Source organism: Oratosquilla oratoria, chromosome 17, assembly GCF_046742065.1.
Source record: "Oratosquilla oratoria isolate Oo_2021 chromosome 17, ASM4674206v1, whole genome shotgun sequence".
NCBI classification, from domain to species: domain Eukaryota; kingdom Metazoa; phylum Arthropoda; class Malacostraca; order Stomatopoda; family Squillidae; genus Oratosquilla; species Oratosquilla oratoria.
The window spans coordinates 17,829,496-17,847,444 of record NC_134793.1 but is presented as its reverse complement, the minus strand read 5'-3'; the positions used below and the strand labels follow the sequence as shown (position 1 = coordinate 17,847,444).

Below are 17,949 nucleotides of genomic sequence, written 5' to 3'. Positions count from 1 at the left end.
AATCTTCTACATATATAAAAAAACAAAATAGAAAGCTTTTTTTAATATCTTTGTTTAACGCCGAGGAAAAAAAAATTATCGAAAAAAAGCAAAATTTTGACTTTGACACGTTATTAAAAAATTATTTAACATATGCAAAAAAACTCTCTATTTTATTTTTTGTCATTTATCTAGCTATTAATAGAGACCTCATATGCAAAAATCGGTTGAAAATTGAGGGAGGAGATAGACTTTGAGTATCAAAAACTTACATTTTTCAGAAATGAGTGTTAAAGTTTTTTTTTTCCTTAGTTTGACTAAATTTTACATTGGACCTCCTAAGACCCATTGAAAACAGGTTCCATTGTATTTTCATGATGATTTTGCATCTTTCAAGTAACTCAGGCACTTTGTACCCTCCTGCAGTGTAGGATATTATTCACTCAAAATGAGGGTCTCATAAGCCGCCACCTCACTCTTTGTCGCAAAGTTTGAGTTCTTGGTCTAGAATGACCCAGCAAAGTAGTCTGATTGCTGGGATTCAGCTCTCTTTCTTTTCTTGGGTTTCCTTTCTGGTGTTGGAACAGGCTCTTGCTGCATCAGGGACATCACTGTGAGGTTTGAGACTCTAAACCCAAGGTGTTGCAACAAGGAGGCATCCTTGTAGCCACTTGTTAGCAAACAGTTGTTTGCGTAGAGACAACTTGTCTGATATAGGTGTAGAGGACAGAGGATCAGGTGCTGAGGATGTGGATGTAGATGGAAGGGAGAGAGCTGCTGGAGGGAGTACTAGTGGTGGTGGCAGAGGTGGTGATAACAAAGTTGATGCTGGGGTTCTTTCTTTCTCCCCTTGAGTTGCTAATGTAGACGTTCTTATCTTCTGCAAGTGTGCCTTTTGTTTGGATAGCTTAGGCATGGCTAATATCTTCAAATATCTCTTCACTGAAAAATAGATGCGAATTTCACACGGCAAATTAGTGAATGCGGCAAGCTAACGTGTACATGTCCTTTACTTTGTAAGGCTCAGGCCACTGCCAGTCGTGCAGGCTGAACTTCCTCACACCACATACTCACGTGCATGCCGGACGTAAGAGAAAACTTTATGAGTGTATCAAACGCAAAAAAATAGGGTAAAATATGGTCAAAACGTATGTAAACAATGGTCGTGCGCAGCATGTGGCTGCCGGGGGGAGGGAGGGTAGGCCCTTTAAACCCTTTAAAAATGGCGGTACGATAAAAACACTTTACCAGCATCTAGAGCAAGATCCCTACTATGTATTTATGCAATAAAAAAAAAAATCGAATTTTTCTTAAATCTGGGGGCGGGGGGTCCCCTTAAATTGGCGACCCCCCCTCTCCATCCCCCCCATGGATAAAAGGAGAAGACAGGGAGAAATCCCTTCAGGCTGCATCAAATTTTGCTCACACATACTACCTCACCCCCCATCCCCCCACCCATTCCACCCCATGCATCACAACATCATCCATATACAACCATTCTCCATTCACCCCTGTCTTCTGTGTTCTCCCATCCTTCCTCAAGAGACATTCCCCTCTTCCCCAAAGCCCCCTTCACCCCATCCATCCACCTCATCCTAGGACGTCCCTTCATGTTCACTTCCTCCACATCTGCCTTCCATACCTCTTTTACTAGTCTTTCTTCACTCATTCTTTCCATGTGTCCAAACCATCCTAATACTCTTTCATCAACCCTATCTCCCAACTCCCTTTCCACCCCTGTTCTCCTCCTCACCTCCTCATTTCTCACTCTATCTAGCCTAGTAACCCCCATTATTGTAGTAAAAAAGAAAAAAGAAGATGATGAAAAGAAGGAAGCTAAGGTAAAGGGAAAAAAATGGATGGTGGAGTGAAGGAGTGAAGGATATAAGATCCTCATGCATCACAACATCTTCCATATACTGTACAACCATTCTCCATTCACCCCTGTCTTCTTTCCTCTCCCGTCCTTCCTCAACAGACATTCCCCTCTTCCCCAAAGCCCCCCTCTGGTCTATAATCTTTCATCAACCCTATCTCCCAACTCCCTTTCCACCCCTGTTCTCCTCCTCACCTCCTCATTTCTCACTCTATCTAGCCTAGTAACCCCCATCATACTTCTCAGACACTTCATCTCAAACAAATTCAAGCTCCTTCTCTCTTCCTCTCTTATGTTCCATGTTTCTGCTCCATACAGTGCTGTTGGCACAATCACTCCTTCATACAGTCTCCTCTTAGCATCCATTCCCAAATTTCTATTCCTCATTACACTTTTTAATCCACCAAGGCATTTACTCGCTTCTCTCAATCTACATTCTACCTCCACCTTTACTCCACCTTTTCCTGCCACATTTGCACCCAAGTATCTAAAACTATCCACTTCCTCCAGTTGCTCTCCCTTAATGCTCACTTCCAGTCTACTGCCACTTTCACCCCTTGTACATCTCATCACCTTACTTTTACCCACATTTATCTTCAGCTTTCTTCTATCACACACTCTCCCAAACTCTGTCACCAATTTCCTCGGTGAGGCTTGGTAGGATAAATAATTAAAGAATAGATGGGACCCAATCGTGTATACTACAATTAGGTAAATACAGCCCCAGAGGCAACAGAAAATTACACAGCCCGAACCTCACCCCAGAGATATGAGGTCTCATCAGACACCCCATACTATACAACATATTATGGATGCATTGTAAACAATCACACATCCCAACAACACAATATACACTTAGTAAAGGATTTGTGGGAAAACCCCATTTGAGCCATGGCATTCCTCAGGGAGATGGGACTGCTCGGCTAGACAGTCTAGAGAACAACAACAACAACATTTAGGTAACACAGTTAGGTAAATTTAGAATTGTCATTTAGGTTGGGTTCAGCTTTTATTGAAGAATTTGCACTTACATGATAAGACCAAAATAGTAAATTATTGTGTTATTGAATATATCTTGCATACTTTTGCAGAAGTGCTGCCTACTGCTACTTGGTATGAAGATGCAGACGGAATTGTCTTGGTCTGCACAGTTAGGGGTCCACAGGTGTCACAGGTAGGTAGTCAGTTGTTGATTTGTTTCATATGTGTTTACCTTGTATTTACCTAATTGTAGTGTACAGGAGAAGAGCTATGCTTATGGGGTTCCATGTCTGTAATTTCATTCATCAATGCTTACTTGATATTTATTTATGCTATTTGACTGAACTGTACCTACTTCCATAACATTCTCAGACTTGGTGCTTCTATACAGAAAACGTCTACACTCAGATAACTAAATAAGATGTTCAAGAAAAATCACCAAACTCAATACCCCAACAACCCCCAGGGACTAGTATGCCTGTGCTTGGAATAGTATCCACCATTAAGAGAGTATCCATACAGAATAAACCTAGCCACAAATTCAAACTACCCCAGATGTAACCACCACACAGAAGACACAGCACACCTCATACTACTACTGTGCTCCCACACTAACAATCCCCAGACAAAAACGAAATATCTCCTCTCTAAGTGACTTATGGTCCTACCCAGAGGTTGTAAGTCTTCTGCAAGAGACAGCAGGGGCAGTGGATTGATTGACTGATTGATTAAACTAGCCTTCATTGTGTCTTGTGAAATGGACTAGTTATATCTAGTCAACTTCCAGGCCGCAACAAAACTTCTCAGCCTGTGAGTAGCATATTGGGAAGTCAAAATAGGAAATTGGTCCTATGTCAACCATTTGTTTAGATTTTGAGTGGTCTTCTGACATTGTGACCAGACAATAGCTCAATGTGGGAGCACCCTCTGCTACCTTGCACAGATCTCACTACAGAGAGAACCAAAAAGGCAACCCTTCTTCCCAGTTTGATCCATTTTCTAAGATGTATTTCATTATCATGCTATTTAAAATTAAATGGAATATCTCTACAGCACCCTGGGACTGAGGATGGTAAGAAATTGAGGTCATGTGTATGGTACCTAACTGAGACTTTGGGTCAACTGGTGGGACAAGAAGTTGATTCCATGTGTATACAAATATGTATATACATATACATATATATATACATATATATATACATATATATATATATATATATATATATATATATATACATTTATATATATATATATATTTATATATATGTATCTGTATTTATATATATGTATGTAAATGTATATATATATATATATATATATGTATATATATATGTATATATATATGTATATATATATGTATATATTTATATATATGTATATATTTATATATATGTATATATTTATATATATGTATCTATGTATATATATGTATATACATATATATATATATGTATATTTATGTATATATGTATATATATGTATATATGTATATATATATATATATATATGTATATATGTATATATATATATATTTATATATGTATATACATATATATATGTATATATATATATATATACACATATATTATATATATATATACATATATATATATGTATATGTATGTAGTCTTTCTGCCTTGCAGGTGTCTTGGGTAGATCAACGATGGCAACCTTTGGAAGGGAAATCACACCTTGAGAGACTCGAGCCCACAGTGACACAACATTACTTGCGCCTTCACCCAGGACAGCCTGCTGGGAATGCCAGTGCTTCCTGTGTCGTCAAAGGAACACTTCAGCTAGTTGAAGTTTTATATGTAGTCCCAAGTGAGTAGTGCAAATGATGGCTTTTATGATAAGGTTAGCATGTCTTTGTATGATTACAAATGAGTGAGCACACATATGCATGCAGGTAGTTACAAATAAGCGATGCACTTGATGAATCTTACCATTGGTCAAGCATGTATTTTGTTTCACTTTTGTGCACAAAGAGTATGCACGTATATATGCATCTAAAGTACGTGCTTTTAAGAAAAGAAGGGTCGCCCCACAAATAGGATCATTCTCCTACCAATTAACCCTTTTACTGCTCATCAGTTTTGCCTCAGCTGAATGAAATTGCTTTGTAGCAACCACAACAAGCATATGACCTGTCACCAGTAAAAGAGTTAATTGAGATTGCTTTAATCCTTTTGATGCATAAGGAGCTCCCCATGGCTAAAAAGAATTGCTTGATAGCAACTAGAACAAATGTATGAATCATCATTAGGTAAATGATTAATCAAGAGGTTTGAATCTTTAACTTAGAGGGTTTTCTTCAGCAAAATAAAATTGCTTGGTGGCAGCCAGAACAAATGTACGAGTCATCAATAGGAGTGAATGGGTCAGAGGTGAGCTCCTTATCCATTCCAGAAGGTGTCCTAAGTTCTCCAACATGCTACACTTTCCACATTGATCCTTTGTATGGTACTTTATCAGAGGCCTTCTCTAGATCTAAGTACACACAGTCCACCCATTTATCTCTCCCCTATAGTGTATTAACTGCATTCAAGTAACAGATTAACAAATTTTGGATACTGTACATGATTTTCCATTTTGAAATGTAGAAGGGTTGTCTGCCAAAATATCCATCTCTAGATATCTAATCCATCTGTCTTTCACGATTCTCTCACACGCTTTAACTATTATATTTATCTGGCATACTGGTCTATAATGGAAATGTACCTCCTTACTTCCACCTTTAAAGATTGGTCATATTAACATTGACATTGACCCTCTCCCAAACTTTGGGCATTATCCCTTTCTTAATTATCGAGTTAGAGATCCCACAATACCCAGGGGCTTTCCTTATATCTAGTATTTCTAATAATTTATACACTTCCTAAACTTCCCTATTGATATCCTGTAATTCCTCATTCTTATTCACTCTCTTTCACAAAGTAATTTTCTATAGTGAAAACAAACTTGAAACTTCTATTTAGTGTTTTTGCTTGCATTGATACGTCTCTATAGAAATCTCCTGCTACTAGTTTCATGATTCCTTCCCAATGCATCTGCTTACCATTGACAAACTGAAAAACATTTCAGGTTCATATTTACACTTGTCAGAGTTTCTTTTTTCTTCATATTTTCATGTATTTACCTAGTTGTATTATATGGGAAGGGACCTATGTTTGTGGTGATCCGTCTTTGTATCTTTCAGCATCAAGTTTTTTCTTGAAATCTTGAATAGTGTTTGCACACACTCTTTCTTTATCTAATTTATTCCAGTTATCCAGTACTCTATGTGGGAAGCTATTTTTTTTTTAGATCTCTTCTATAGTTATCCTTTTTGAGTTTCTTTTCATGTCCTCTTGTTTTTCCATTGTCCCATTTTAATAAATCATTCCTGTCTAGGATTTCCATTTCTTTCATGATTCTTTACATAATCAGCAGATCTCCTCTTTCTCTTCCTTGTTCCAGAGTTGGTAGTTCCAATTTGGACAATCTTTGTTCATATATTAATTTGGAGAAAGTTGGTGCCAACTTTGTCGTTGCTTTTTGTATTCTTTCTAATTTCCTTATATTCTTTTTAACACTGGGTTGTTGGGCTTTTATGGATCTGGAAAAGGCTTATGACAGGGTAGACAGGAAGGCACTGTGGGAGGTCTTGCAGATATACAGGATAGGAGGAAAGCTTCTAGGAGCTGTCAAGAGTTTTTACGAGAGTAGTAGAGCATGTGTCAGGATTAGAAATGGAGAGAGTGAGTGGTTCGAGGTAAAGGTGGGACTACGTCAGGGATGTGTTATGTCGCCCTGGCTGTTCAACTTATACATGGATGGGGTGGTGCGAGAGGTAAATGCAAGGGTGGTGGGTCAGGGATTGGAGATGTTTAAAGAAAATGGAGAAAAGTGGGAGGTGAGCCAGCTGTTGTTTGCAGACAACACTGCACTTGTAGCAGGATCAGAGGAGGGATTGAGGAAGTTGGTGACAGAGTTTGGGAGAGTGTGTGAAAGAAGAAAGTTGAAGATAAATGTGGGTAAAAGTAAGGTGATGAGATGTACAAGGGGTGAAAGTGGCAGCAGACTGGAAGTGAGCATTAAGGGAGAATGACTGGAGGAAGTGGATAGTTTTAGATAATTGGGTGCAGATGTGGCAGGAAAGGGTGGAGTGGTGGTGGAGGTAGAATATAGATTGAGAGAAGCGAGTAAATGCCTTGGTGGATTGAAAAGTGTAATGAGGAATAGACATTTAGGAATGGATGCTAAGAGGAGATTGTATGAAGGAGTGATTGCACCAACAGCACTGTATGGGGCAGAAACATGGAACATAAGAGACCTGGGTGACCCCCTCCCATGCCTTGTCAATCATCTTGAGGCAGGCAACAATGTGGAAGTGGTCTTTCAAAAACTCTCTGAGAATCTGATTGGTCCCCTCAGTCACCTCAAAACAATTCTTGAAGAGTGCTTTAATGTAGAGCTTCTTAAAGTTTGAGATGACCTTCTGGTCCATGGGCTGTAGTAAAGGAGTGGTATTGGAAGACAGGAATTGGATCTTAATTAATTGAAATTCATCAAGCAGGTCATCTTCTAGACTTGAAGGATGGGAGGAGCATTGTTCATAACAAGCAAGACATCAAGTGGCAGATTCATCTCAAGCAACTATTATTTCACAGAAGGATCAAACACCATTGTACTGATCCAATCAGTAAAATGGTCACCCAAACCTTGCTGTTGGACCTCTGTATCACACTTAGCATGCTCTTCTTGGCTTTACACTTCTTGAAGGCTCATGGGTTTTCTGAATGGTAAACGAGCACTGGTTTCATTTTCAAGTCCCCACTTGCATTGGCACAAAACAGCAGTGTGAGGCAGTCTTTCATTGGATTGTGGCTGGGCAGTGCCTTCTCCTCTGCTGGTATATAGGTTTGCTTCAGCATCTCTCAGAAAAGACCCATCTCATCACAATTAAAAGCCTGCTGCAGCAGGTAACCCTCAGAATCCACTAGCTTCCTTAAGTCAGATGAAATTCTCTGCTGTCTTTATGTCATAACTTGCTGCTTCGCCATGCCTCACAACACTGTGGATGCCAGTTCTTCTTTTAAACTTCTTGAACCACCCACAGCTTGCCCTGAATCCCTCTTCTTTGTCCATTGCTGCTCCTGGCATTTTCTTAACAAGGTTGGCAGAAATTTCTTCTGCCTTTTCGCAAATGCTCTTATTATTAGTGTTTCTTTACATTTGCTTCTTGTTGATCCATTTGAGAAACCTTTCAACATCATCGAGAATATGTGACTATTGCAGAGATATTCTTGTCACTCCCTTTGAAGCATCTATCTCCTTAATATTGTCCTTGTGCTTGAGGATAATGCAAATTGTTGATATCCGATTGTATGGGCATTCTAGATCAGCCATGCTCACACCTCATTCTTGCTTCTCAATGAATTCACATTTCAGTTCTAGTGATTTGTCTTCCATTATCCCTGTCTTCTTTCATTTTTTCTTCAGAGATATTTTTGCACTGAAAAAAAAAAAATTATAATGCATCTGAACACAAGTTTGGAAAATCTACAATCACAAGCAACACTAATATGCTGGCAGAACAAGTGCTAAACACAGACTGATAGCTGAGCTTCCAGGTAACACAAACAGAACTTTCACTCCTTATACATATATGTTTCCAGCTCCTGTCACTGGCTTCATACTGAACATATGTAACAAATTATATAACACATTATTTCATCACTAATCAATCACCACATTAACATTTTTTTGTTTCCAGTTGCATTTCATGATCCACTTAGTTACCATAATACAATTATTACAATGTGGTTGGAAAACATCCAGAATTGCACCTGTAGAAAAAAATATTAGAAAAAGAAAAAAAAAAGTTTTCTACTGTTTTGGACAATTCTAAGACACTTTTCTTCTATGATGTTTTATACAAAAATGTCGTGTTTTTGAATTATGCACTCCCCCCTACAATTATACAAGTAAACTATTCAATTTTTTTTTAAATAGAAATGGGGGTTTTAAATCATTGTGGATGATTCTATGACTAGTTCACTGAAATATTTGTTAGAAATGCCTCATTTTCAAGGTATGCCACCCACTCCCTCTTCACAATTTTAGGAACAAGAGCCTGGGAACTGGGAATCAGTATTAGAATAGTCCAAAATAATAGATAATCATGGTTCTATAATTGAGTTTGCTGTGGGTGTTATACTGGATATTTTTTATGCACTCATCATCTGAGTTACTTGAAAACTACAAGATTGGATTTTAAGAAAAAAATTAAAGATTCCAAGGTTGAAGTAAAGAATCCAAGATCTAGTAGAAAATCTCAAGCAATGGCAACACTGGCTGAGAAGCAGAAGGGAACAAGCTAGCCATGAGTTACAAGGAGCCTTGTGACTCACAAGGCTCCTTGTGACTTGCGGCTAGCTAGGTAGAAAGGAACCTTTGTGTTGGGCATACAAATCATGAAACATTGCTCGGTAAGTGAACTGTCACTCATTAAGCAAGTAATTTATTTTTTGCTTGTCATGCAAATCACTTGTTATGTGAGCTGCTCAATAAGTGAGGTTTGACTGTATAAAAGAAATTGTGTATGTTCAATTAAAAAGTTCAAGTTGCAAGCCATGGCAAAATAAGTAATCAGTAAGTCTTGGAAGTGAGCACAAGAAGAAAAATTGAAAAAATATTTGGACTAGGAAAGATGCTAATGAAGAGGAATGAGCAAAGACACGAAAGCTCTTAGAAGAAGCCCAAGCCAAAAATTATAGGAGTACCAATTTTTTTTATTAAGGGTGGAGTAATATTTGTGGTGAGAAATAACATAAAAGTGGAAGCAAATCTGAGGGCTGAAGCAATTCACCTAAAGATTAGTACTAATGGGCACAATAAAAGAGACCTCATGGTGGCATATGTTTCCCCCAAGACAAGAGCTTGAAATGAAACTGAATATCAGGACATGTTATTAGATACAGCCCTTTTCCCAAAAAAAAATATTTAACAAAGTAGCAGCATAGTCCTTATAGGAGATTTTAATTGTGGTGAAGTCAACTGGGAGGAATGGGAAGCAAGCAGAAAAGCAGATTCCTGGGGAAATAGCCTGTTGAGTATAGTAATGGAGAACACAGTGACCCACTGAGTACAAAAAGGCAACCTGGACAAGAGAAGACAGACAAGATTAGATCTGTTACTAAAAGCCAGACATCATCAGCTCCTTGAACTACCTTTGCTCAATAGGAAAAAGTGACCATGATACAATTGAATTTCAGATGGAGGATGAGGAAATAGAGCCAAGGAATATGGAAGTAAATTAAAGAAAGACATGTCAAAAGGATATGAAAAAATATAGTTTTCCATATAAATGTATAAATACTTGGAATAGCTTAGAAGGTGATGCAGCCCAAGTTCAAACAATACACGAGTTCAAATCTGATTTGGTTTAACATCACAAACTCCTACCTATTGGGAGGCTAGGACGGTGCCCCTTACAGTGGACTTTGTAGTGTGGAATTTAATGAACCATGCCCTTAATTCAAATCGCCCCAAGCAGGGTTTGAATCGTCATCATCTCGACTTTTGCCGCAAGTAACGATGCCCTAACCCACTTGGCCAGTGAGCATCCAAATCTAAATATGATAATTGGAAATCAAAGATATAGATTAAATTGAAAATGTACATGAATTTGAGGCTAAGTATGATAAAAAATTAGAGAATATGAGATGGGACCCAGTGAGTTGTATTTACCTAGTTGTATTTACCTAGTTGTATTATACAGGAAGAGAGCTATGGTCGTGGTGACTCGTCTTTGTATCTCTCAGCGTCAAGTGTTTTCTTAAAATCTTGAATAGTGTTTGCACACACTGTTTTGTTGTCTGATTTGTTCCAAGTATCTATCACTCTGTGTGGGAAGCTGTTCCTTTTCAGATCTCTTCTGTAACTATCCTTTTTTAGTTTCTATTTTTTTTTTTTTTTTTTTTTTTTATTCTTTTTGGTACTGGGTGTCCATAGTGTTGCTACTTTCCTGTATACTACAATTAGGTAAATACAGTTAGGTGAATACACACTTGTGAACATTGTATATTGTATTGGTATAACTTATCAAACATTTGAAATTTGTCAGGTCCACTGATAATCACATTAAATTCAACATCAACTCCTATAAAATATTAGTACTGTAGATTACACATTATACCAGGTAGTTTATATATAGTACTGCTATGTATCATACATTTTTATAAAACAGTGTTTCCTGTCTACCATTTGCATTGATGATGTAAACAAACAACCAGTGAGATGCCTCCAACCTCGTGCAACAAATTGGTGTATAGTGATTGTTGGGAATGCTGTCTCACTTGTTTACATCTTGGTGGTAAAGGTTTGCATTTTATACCCACCTCACAAGTCGATTCCTAGTTTTGGAATATATATATATATATATATATATATATACATATATATATATATACATATATATACATAAGCATATATATATATATATATATATATATATACATATATATATATATATACAAATATAGACATATATATATATACATATATATATACATTATATATACATACATATACATATATATATATATATATACATATATATATATATATATACATACATATACATATATATATATATATATATATATATATACACATATATATATATATGTATACATATATCTATATATATATATATATACATATATATATATATATATATATATAATATATGTATATTATGTATCCACTGATGCTTCCTTCTTTTCCCTTGACAATTGGGTAATCTCTTTTTCATGTTAACATAGGTCACTCCTCTGTTATAATAGTTTTTCCTTTTAGTCATGTTGCTGTTTCAGACTGATGTCTATGCCATCAACCATTCAGTCAACATAAGTCTTTCGGGCCTGCTCATGTCTTCTTTCTTCCCAAGCGAAGCGGCCAGATCTGGAGGAGTACCCTTACCCCTTGGAAGATGACAAGCGGAAGGAGGAAGATGCCCTAAAGGAATTGTTCAGTGAAGAAGAAGCAGCCATAGATGTGTACTATGATGTGCAAGATTTTGATGAGGAAAAGGAAATAGTTGTACCTGTGGAAGAGGGAGAGGAAATAGATAACAGGGTTTTAGAAGAGGAAAAGAAAGGAAATGAGCTTGAATATGATGGGGGGACTGACCCAGTGCCAAGCACTGGGGAAAGTGAAGAGGACACTTGGTGGAGTGACCCAGTTGAAGAGGAACATAGAAAAAAAAACAATTACTCCAGTCCTGGCCACGGAGACGGTGAAGGCCCAGTTGATGTTATTGGTGAGAATGAAGAACCAAACCTGATACCAGGGGCGACAGATGATGATAGCTTTGACTATGATGATGTATTAATAGAATTTGAGGAATTTGATGTAGATCTAGAACATTTTTATGAGGAGGAGGATGAACTAGAGATACCAGATTTGACTGAAGAAAATTTGGATACAGGTGAGGATGAAGATTACAGATTGTGGGGCACAGATGAGGATTCTAAAAATACAACAACAGAGGGTGAAGTGTTAGCACTCACATCTACACAAATGCCATACATTACTTCAACACTGGCCCCAAGACAGGTAAGTGAATCTGTTAACTTTAATATTGAATGTGAAATTATGATACTCATTTCTTCTACTTATTCTTTTAATTTTTAAATTTCTCACAAGTAACTTGATTATGATTATTGCCTTTCACTTGCTCCAATTTTTCTGGTATGAAGGAGAAATGGATTTTTGTAATTTTCTAGCCTGCATTCAAGACATGGTGCAACACGCAGAATTTAAAGATGGATACAGTATTATGGTGTGATGTACACAGACTCCAGAAAAGTATCATTGCATGTTATGGTGTGAACATATTGAGACCAGTGACATGAAGCATTGGGATGTACTTGTTTAACTGTAGTGTACAGAAAGGAGCTTTGCTTATGGGATCCCATCTCTCATTCTCCATCTGTCATATATACATACATATACCAAGAGATTTTTCCCCCTTACAAGGGAGCAAAAATCAAAGGCATAAATCCACTCCCACCCATTTCATCCCCATATACTCCACTCCCATTACCATCCCTCCCTCCCTCTTTTCTTGGCTCCTCCTGGATGATAGGTCATCCCTGCATATTGTGCACTGCAGTGGGTGGGAAGCAGTGCAACAGGACACAGCACATCCACAGCAAGGCCGCTTCATTTAATTGGCAACTCCCCCTTCACATCCCCTCATGCAGAAAAAGAGAAGACTGGGAGAAAACCCTTTGGGCTCTGTCAAAATACCATTCACATTTAAACCCTTCCTCTCTTATGTTCCATGTTTTTACCCCATACAATGCTGTTGGCACACTGACCCTTGTATACAATCTCCTATTAGCATCCATTCTCAATTGTCTGTTTCTCATTATGCTTTTTAATCCCCCAAGGCATTTATTAGCTTTTCTCAATCTACGCTCTACCTCCATCTCCACTCCTCCCTTTCTCACTACATTCAATCCCAAGTATCTAAAACTATCCACTTCCTCCAGTCTCTATCCCTTAATGCTCACTTCCAGTTTGCTGCAATCCTCTCCCCTTGTATATCTCGTCTCCTTACATTTACCCACATTTATCTTTAATTTCCTTTCACACACCTTCCCAAACTCAGTCACTAACTTCTGCTTCTGATTCTGCTACAAGTGCAGTGTCATTAGCAAACAACAACTGGCTTATCTCCCATTTTTCTCCATTTTCTTTAATCACCTCCACAAACAGGCCCATTACCCTTCCATTTACCTCTCACACCACCCCATCCATGTATATATTTAACAGCCATGGTGACATGACACATCCCTGGCAAAGTCCCACTTTTACCTCAAACCACTCACTCTCTCCATTTCCAATTCTAACACAGGTTCTACTACTCTCGTAAAAACTCTTGACTGCTCTTAACAATTTTCCTCCAATCCCATATATCTACAAAACCTCCCACAATGCATTCCTGTCTATCCTGCCTATCCCTCTGTTTCTCTTGTAATCCTCTCAATCAAAAGCCTCCAACTACACTCAACAAACTGATCCCTCAGAAACTACTACACACATTTGTCCCCTTTTCCCTTGTAAAGGAGAACTACACAGGCACTTCTCCAGTCCTCCAGCACTCTACCCTCTTTAAGACAAACATTAAACACCCTCACCAGTCATTCCACCATCACTGTACCTCCCTTTTTAGACACTCCTTATGACACCCATCAAACCTAGGTGCCTTACCTGCTGTCATCATTTTGATAACTACTTTCACTTCATCTTTTTTTATTTCTCCTCCATTTTCCTCTCCCATCTCTTTCATTTTCTTAGTGCTTTCCATTACAACTACCTTTCCCTCCCTATCCTACTTCACATTTAACAACTACCTAAAATACTCTGCCCAGCTTCCTCTTACTACCATCTCTTACATTATCCTCTCTGCTGTCTCCACTTGATTTGCCTCCTCTTCCTCTCTTAATTTCTTTTCAAAACATCTTTTTATCATTTTCAAAATTTTCTGTCATACTCTTACCCCATTTCACATCTCTCCTTTTTGCCTCCTTTATCTTATGCTTTACTTCTCTTCTCTTTTCTTTGTACCTCTCATATGATTCTCTTGTCCTATTTTGCAACCAATCTGTGAATGCTCATTTCTTCTCTTCTACAACCTTCTTTGCTTCATCATCCCACCACTCACTACCCTTCCTTCTATTTCCTCCCATCCTCCTTGTTCCACACACCATCTTTGCACACCTTGTGACTCCCTCCTTGAAACATCCCCATTCCTCCTTCCTTCTTGATTTTACTTTATCCTTCACTCCCTCCCACTCTTCTCTCAGCTTGTTGTACTCCTTTTCTTTCTCATTTAAGCAGTTTACTCTAAGCACCTCCCTACCTTATGTCCTTTTTCTCTTTTTCTATGTATCCTCCACTTTCAACTTACCTTCCACCAAAAAAATTATCTGATATTCTCCAACTCTCTCTCCAAAGAACACATACATTCAAAACTCTTCTTACTCTTCTGATTATCATTATATAGTTCATTAAATCCCTGTCTACCACTCTTCCATCTACCACCCTCTCCCATGTGTACTTATGCTTGACTTTCTTCCTAAACACTGTATTTGTTATTACCAACTATCTAGACACATCTCCACTGTCAACTCTCCACTTCAATTTATTCCTGGCATTCCACATTTCCCAACCACTCCATCTATTGGTTTGTCTCCTACCCTAGCATTGAGCTCTCCCAGTACTACTACACTGACATTTCTTCCTAAACCCTCTATGCACTCATTTGAATTAATCCAAAATGCCTCCCTTTCCTTTATGCTCTTTTCAGTACCAGGCCCATATGCACTTACAAAGACCCACATTTCCCTTTCCAGGTTCACCTTCATCCACATTAACCTTGAAGAAACTTTTTTCACTCCACCACATGCTTACCTATCTCTTCACATACTAGTTTTGATAACTAGTTTCATAACTAGTTTTAAATTTGTTTGCAAGCAGTTAACTGGATCTCTTCAGTGGTTATTGATGACATTGAAGACCCTTTGTCAGAAGATAAATCAGCTCTTAGGATAGACCAGATGATATAATTCAAGCTAAAACAATAAACAAATTGGAAACTAGGTATGATAGAGAAAAAGAGACAGGACACTACAAATATAGTTCCATTCATGTATATTACAACTAGATACATACAATAAGATAAATACATGTCTGATGTATATCAAGAAACACAATGTGTTAACTCTTGGAAAGCAGAATGAATGATGACAAGGGTCCATGCTAAAACTATGGAGATAAGGAGATGGGACCCCATTAGTATAGCTCCTTTCCTGTACAGTCTCTAAGTTACAGACATTGCACATAGGAATTTTTGAAGATAAGAACAAAGCTGATCTTGACTTAAAAAGCATGTTTATGCTTTGCTCTTATTGCTCGCTTGACAGCACAGCACTGAGAAGCAGATCTATTCATATACCAGATGGTTTCTTCCCGCTTATAAGGAAAATAGCCAGCCAATGCATGTGCCCATCCCCAACCATCCCACTCCCATCCATCATTCTTTTGTTTCCCTTCTATCTTAGCTCCTTGAGAATGAAGGGTCATCCCTATCCACTGCCTACTGACTGGGTCAGAAGCAATGCAGCAAGATGCAACAAGAGAAGTAGAAGCATTCTTTTGTTTTCTTTAAGCATCTGTATTTATTTACCTTGTTGTATTTACCTAGTTGTATTTTGCGGGAAGGGGAGCTATGCTCGTGTTGTCCCACCTTTGTATCTTGCAGTGTCTAGTTTGTTTTTAAACTCATGAATGGTTTTTGCGCATACTATTTCATTGTCCAGTTTGTTCCAAGTGTCCAAAACTCTATGAGGAAAACTGTTTTTCTTCAGTTCTCTTCTATAGCTATGTTTTTTTATTTTCTTTCCATGTCCTCTTGTGTTTCTTTTGTCCCAGTTAAGTAAGTTCTCACTATCGAGTACCTCTGTGCCTTTCATGATTCTGTAGATGGTCAATAGGTCACCTCTCTCACTTCTTTGCTCCAGTGTCGGTAACTCCAGTTTAGCCAATCTCTCTTCGTATGATAGGTTTGCAAGTGCAGGTGCCATTTTTGTAGCTGCTCTTTGGATTCTTTCTATTTTCTTTATATTCTTTTTGGTACTGGGGGACCACAATGTCGCTGCATACTCTAATCTAGGCCTTATCAATGTAACCAATATTTTTTTCATCATGTCTTCGTCCAAGTATGTAAACGCCACTTTTATTGATCTTAGCAAGTTGTAAGTCTCCCCGACAATTTTGTTAATCTGTATATCATAGGACAAGTCGTTCGTGATAATTACTCCCAAATCTTTTTCGGATCCTACTTTCTTTACTTCTTTGGTTCCAATTGTATATTTTCCTGATATTCTGTTTTTGCTTTTTCCAAACTCCATTATGCTACACTTCTTAGTATTAAAGTCCACTTCCCATTTCTGACTCCAGTTCCATACCCTATTTAGGTCTTCTTGCAGTGCTTCACAGTCCTCATCAGTTTCTATTTTCCTTAGCAGTTTGGCGTCATCGGCAAAGAAGCTCATGTAGCAGTTCACGTCCTCATCCATGTCATTCATATAGATAGCAAACATTATTGGTGCCAGTACAGATCCTTGCGGTACTCCACTGATCACCTCTTTCCAGTCTGAATATTTTTCTCTGAGCACTACTCTCATCTTTCTACCAGTCAGAAAGTCCTCTATCCATTTTAGTAGGTTTCCCTGTATTCCTCCTATGTGTTCCAGTTTTTTTAGTAGTTTTCTGTGTGGTACTTTGTCAAAGGCTTTTTGCAAGTCTAGGAATGCACAATCAGCCCATCCATTTCTTTCTTGCACTATGTCTATTAGTCTTGAGTAAAAGCATATTAAGTTTGTGGAGCATGATCTTCCTTGTCTGAATCCGAATTGTCTTGGGTTTAATATGTCATTGTCTTCCAGATGTTTTACCCATCTATTCTTGATTATTTTCTCACAAATTTTGGCAATGGTGCTTGTTAGTGATACTGGCCTATAGTTGGTGGGTTCTTCTTTGTTTCCTCCTTTGTGTATTGGTACAATGTTAGCGTTTTTCCAGTCCTCGGGTATCTTTCCTTCTTTGAGTGAGCTGTTTATTAAGATGTGTATTTTGTCTGTTAGTTCTTCTTTGCACTCCTTTAGAATCCAATTTGCAATACCGTCCGGGCCATGTGATTTTCTGACATCCAGCCTTGATAAATGTTCTGATATTTCCTTTAGTGATGCTGTAAACTCATTCATGAGGGGAGATTTCTTGTTTTTGTCTATGTCACAGTTCGGTATTTTCTCTCTGGTGAAAACAGATTTAAAGTGATTGTTCATGACTTCGGCCATCTCTAAATCTTCTGTGTATTCTATGTTTCCTTGGCATAGTTTCACCAATTCCTGTTTGTTTTTAAGTTTACCATTCACATACCGATAGAATAGTTTGGGTTGCTCTTTGCATTTGTCTATAATATCCTTCTCATGGTTCCTTTTCTCCTCTCTTCTCACATTAACATACTCATTTCTATAGTTAACATAAATTTGCCA

At 37.9% G+C, this 17,949-nt stretch overlaps 1 protein-coding gene across 4 annotated transcripts in view; it reads left to right on the top strand.

Annotated features, from left to right (window-relative positions):
• The window catches only part of LOC143034450 (uncharacterized), a 104,016-nt gene that overhangs the window by 45,989 nt on the left and 40,078 nt on the right, over positions 1 to 17,949 (top strand). For 3 of the 4 annotated variants that reach the window (XM_076200508.1, XM_076200507.1, XM_076200509.1), the window contains exons 14-16: positions 2,947 to 3,029; positions 4,480 to 4,660; positions 11,772 to 12,439. In XM_076200508.1, coding sequence (XP_076056623.1) covers positions 2,947 to 3,029; positions 4,480 to 4,660; positions 11,772 to 12,439 — 932 coding nt within the window. The remainder of the gene's footprint in view (positions 1 to 2,946; positions 3,030 to 4,479; positions 4,661 to 11,771; positions 12,440 to 17,949) is intronic. The other variant, XM_076200510.1, reaches the window with a different exon arrangement.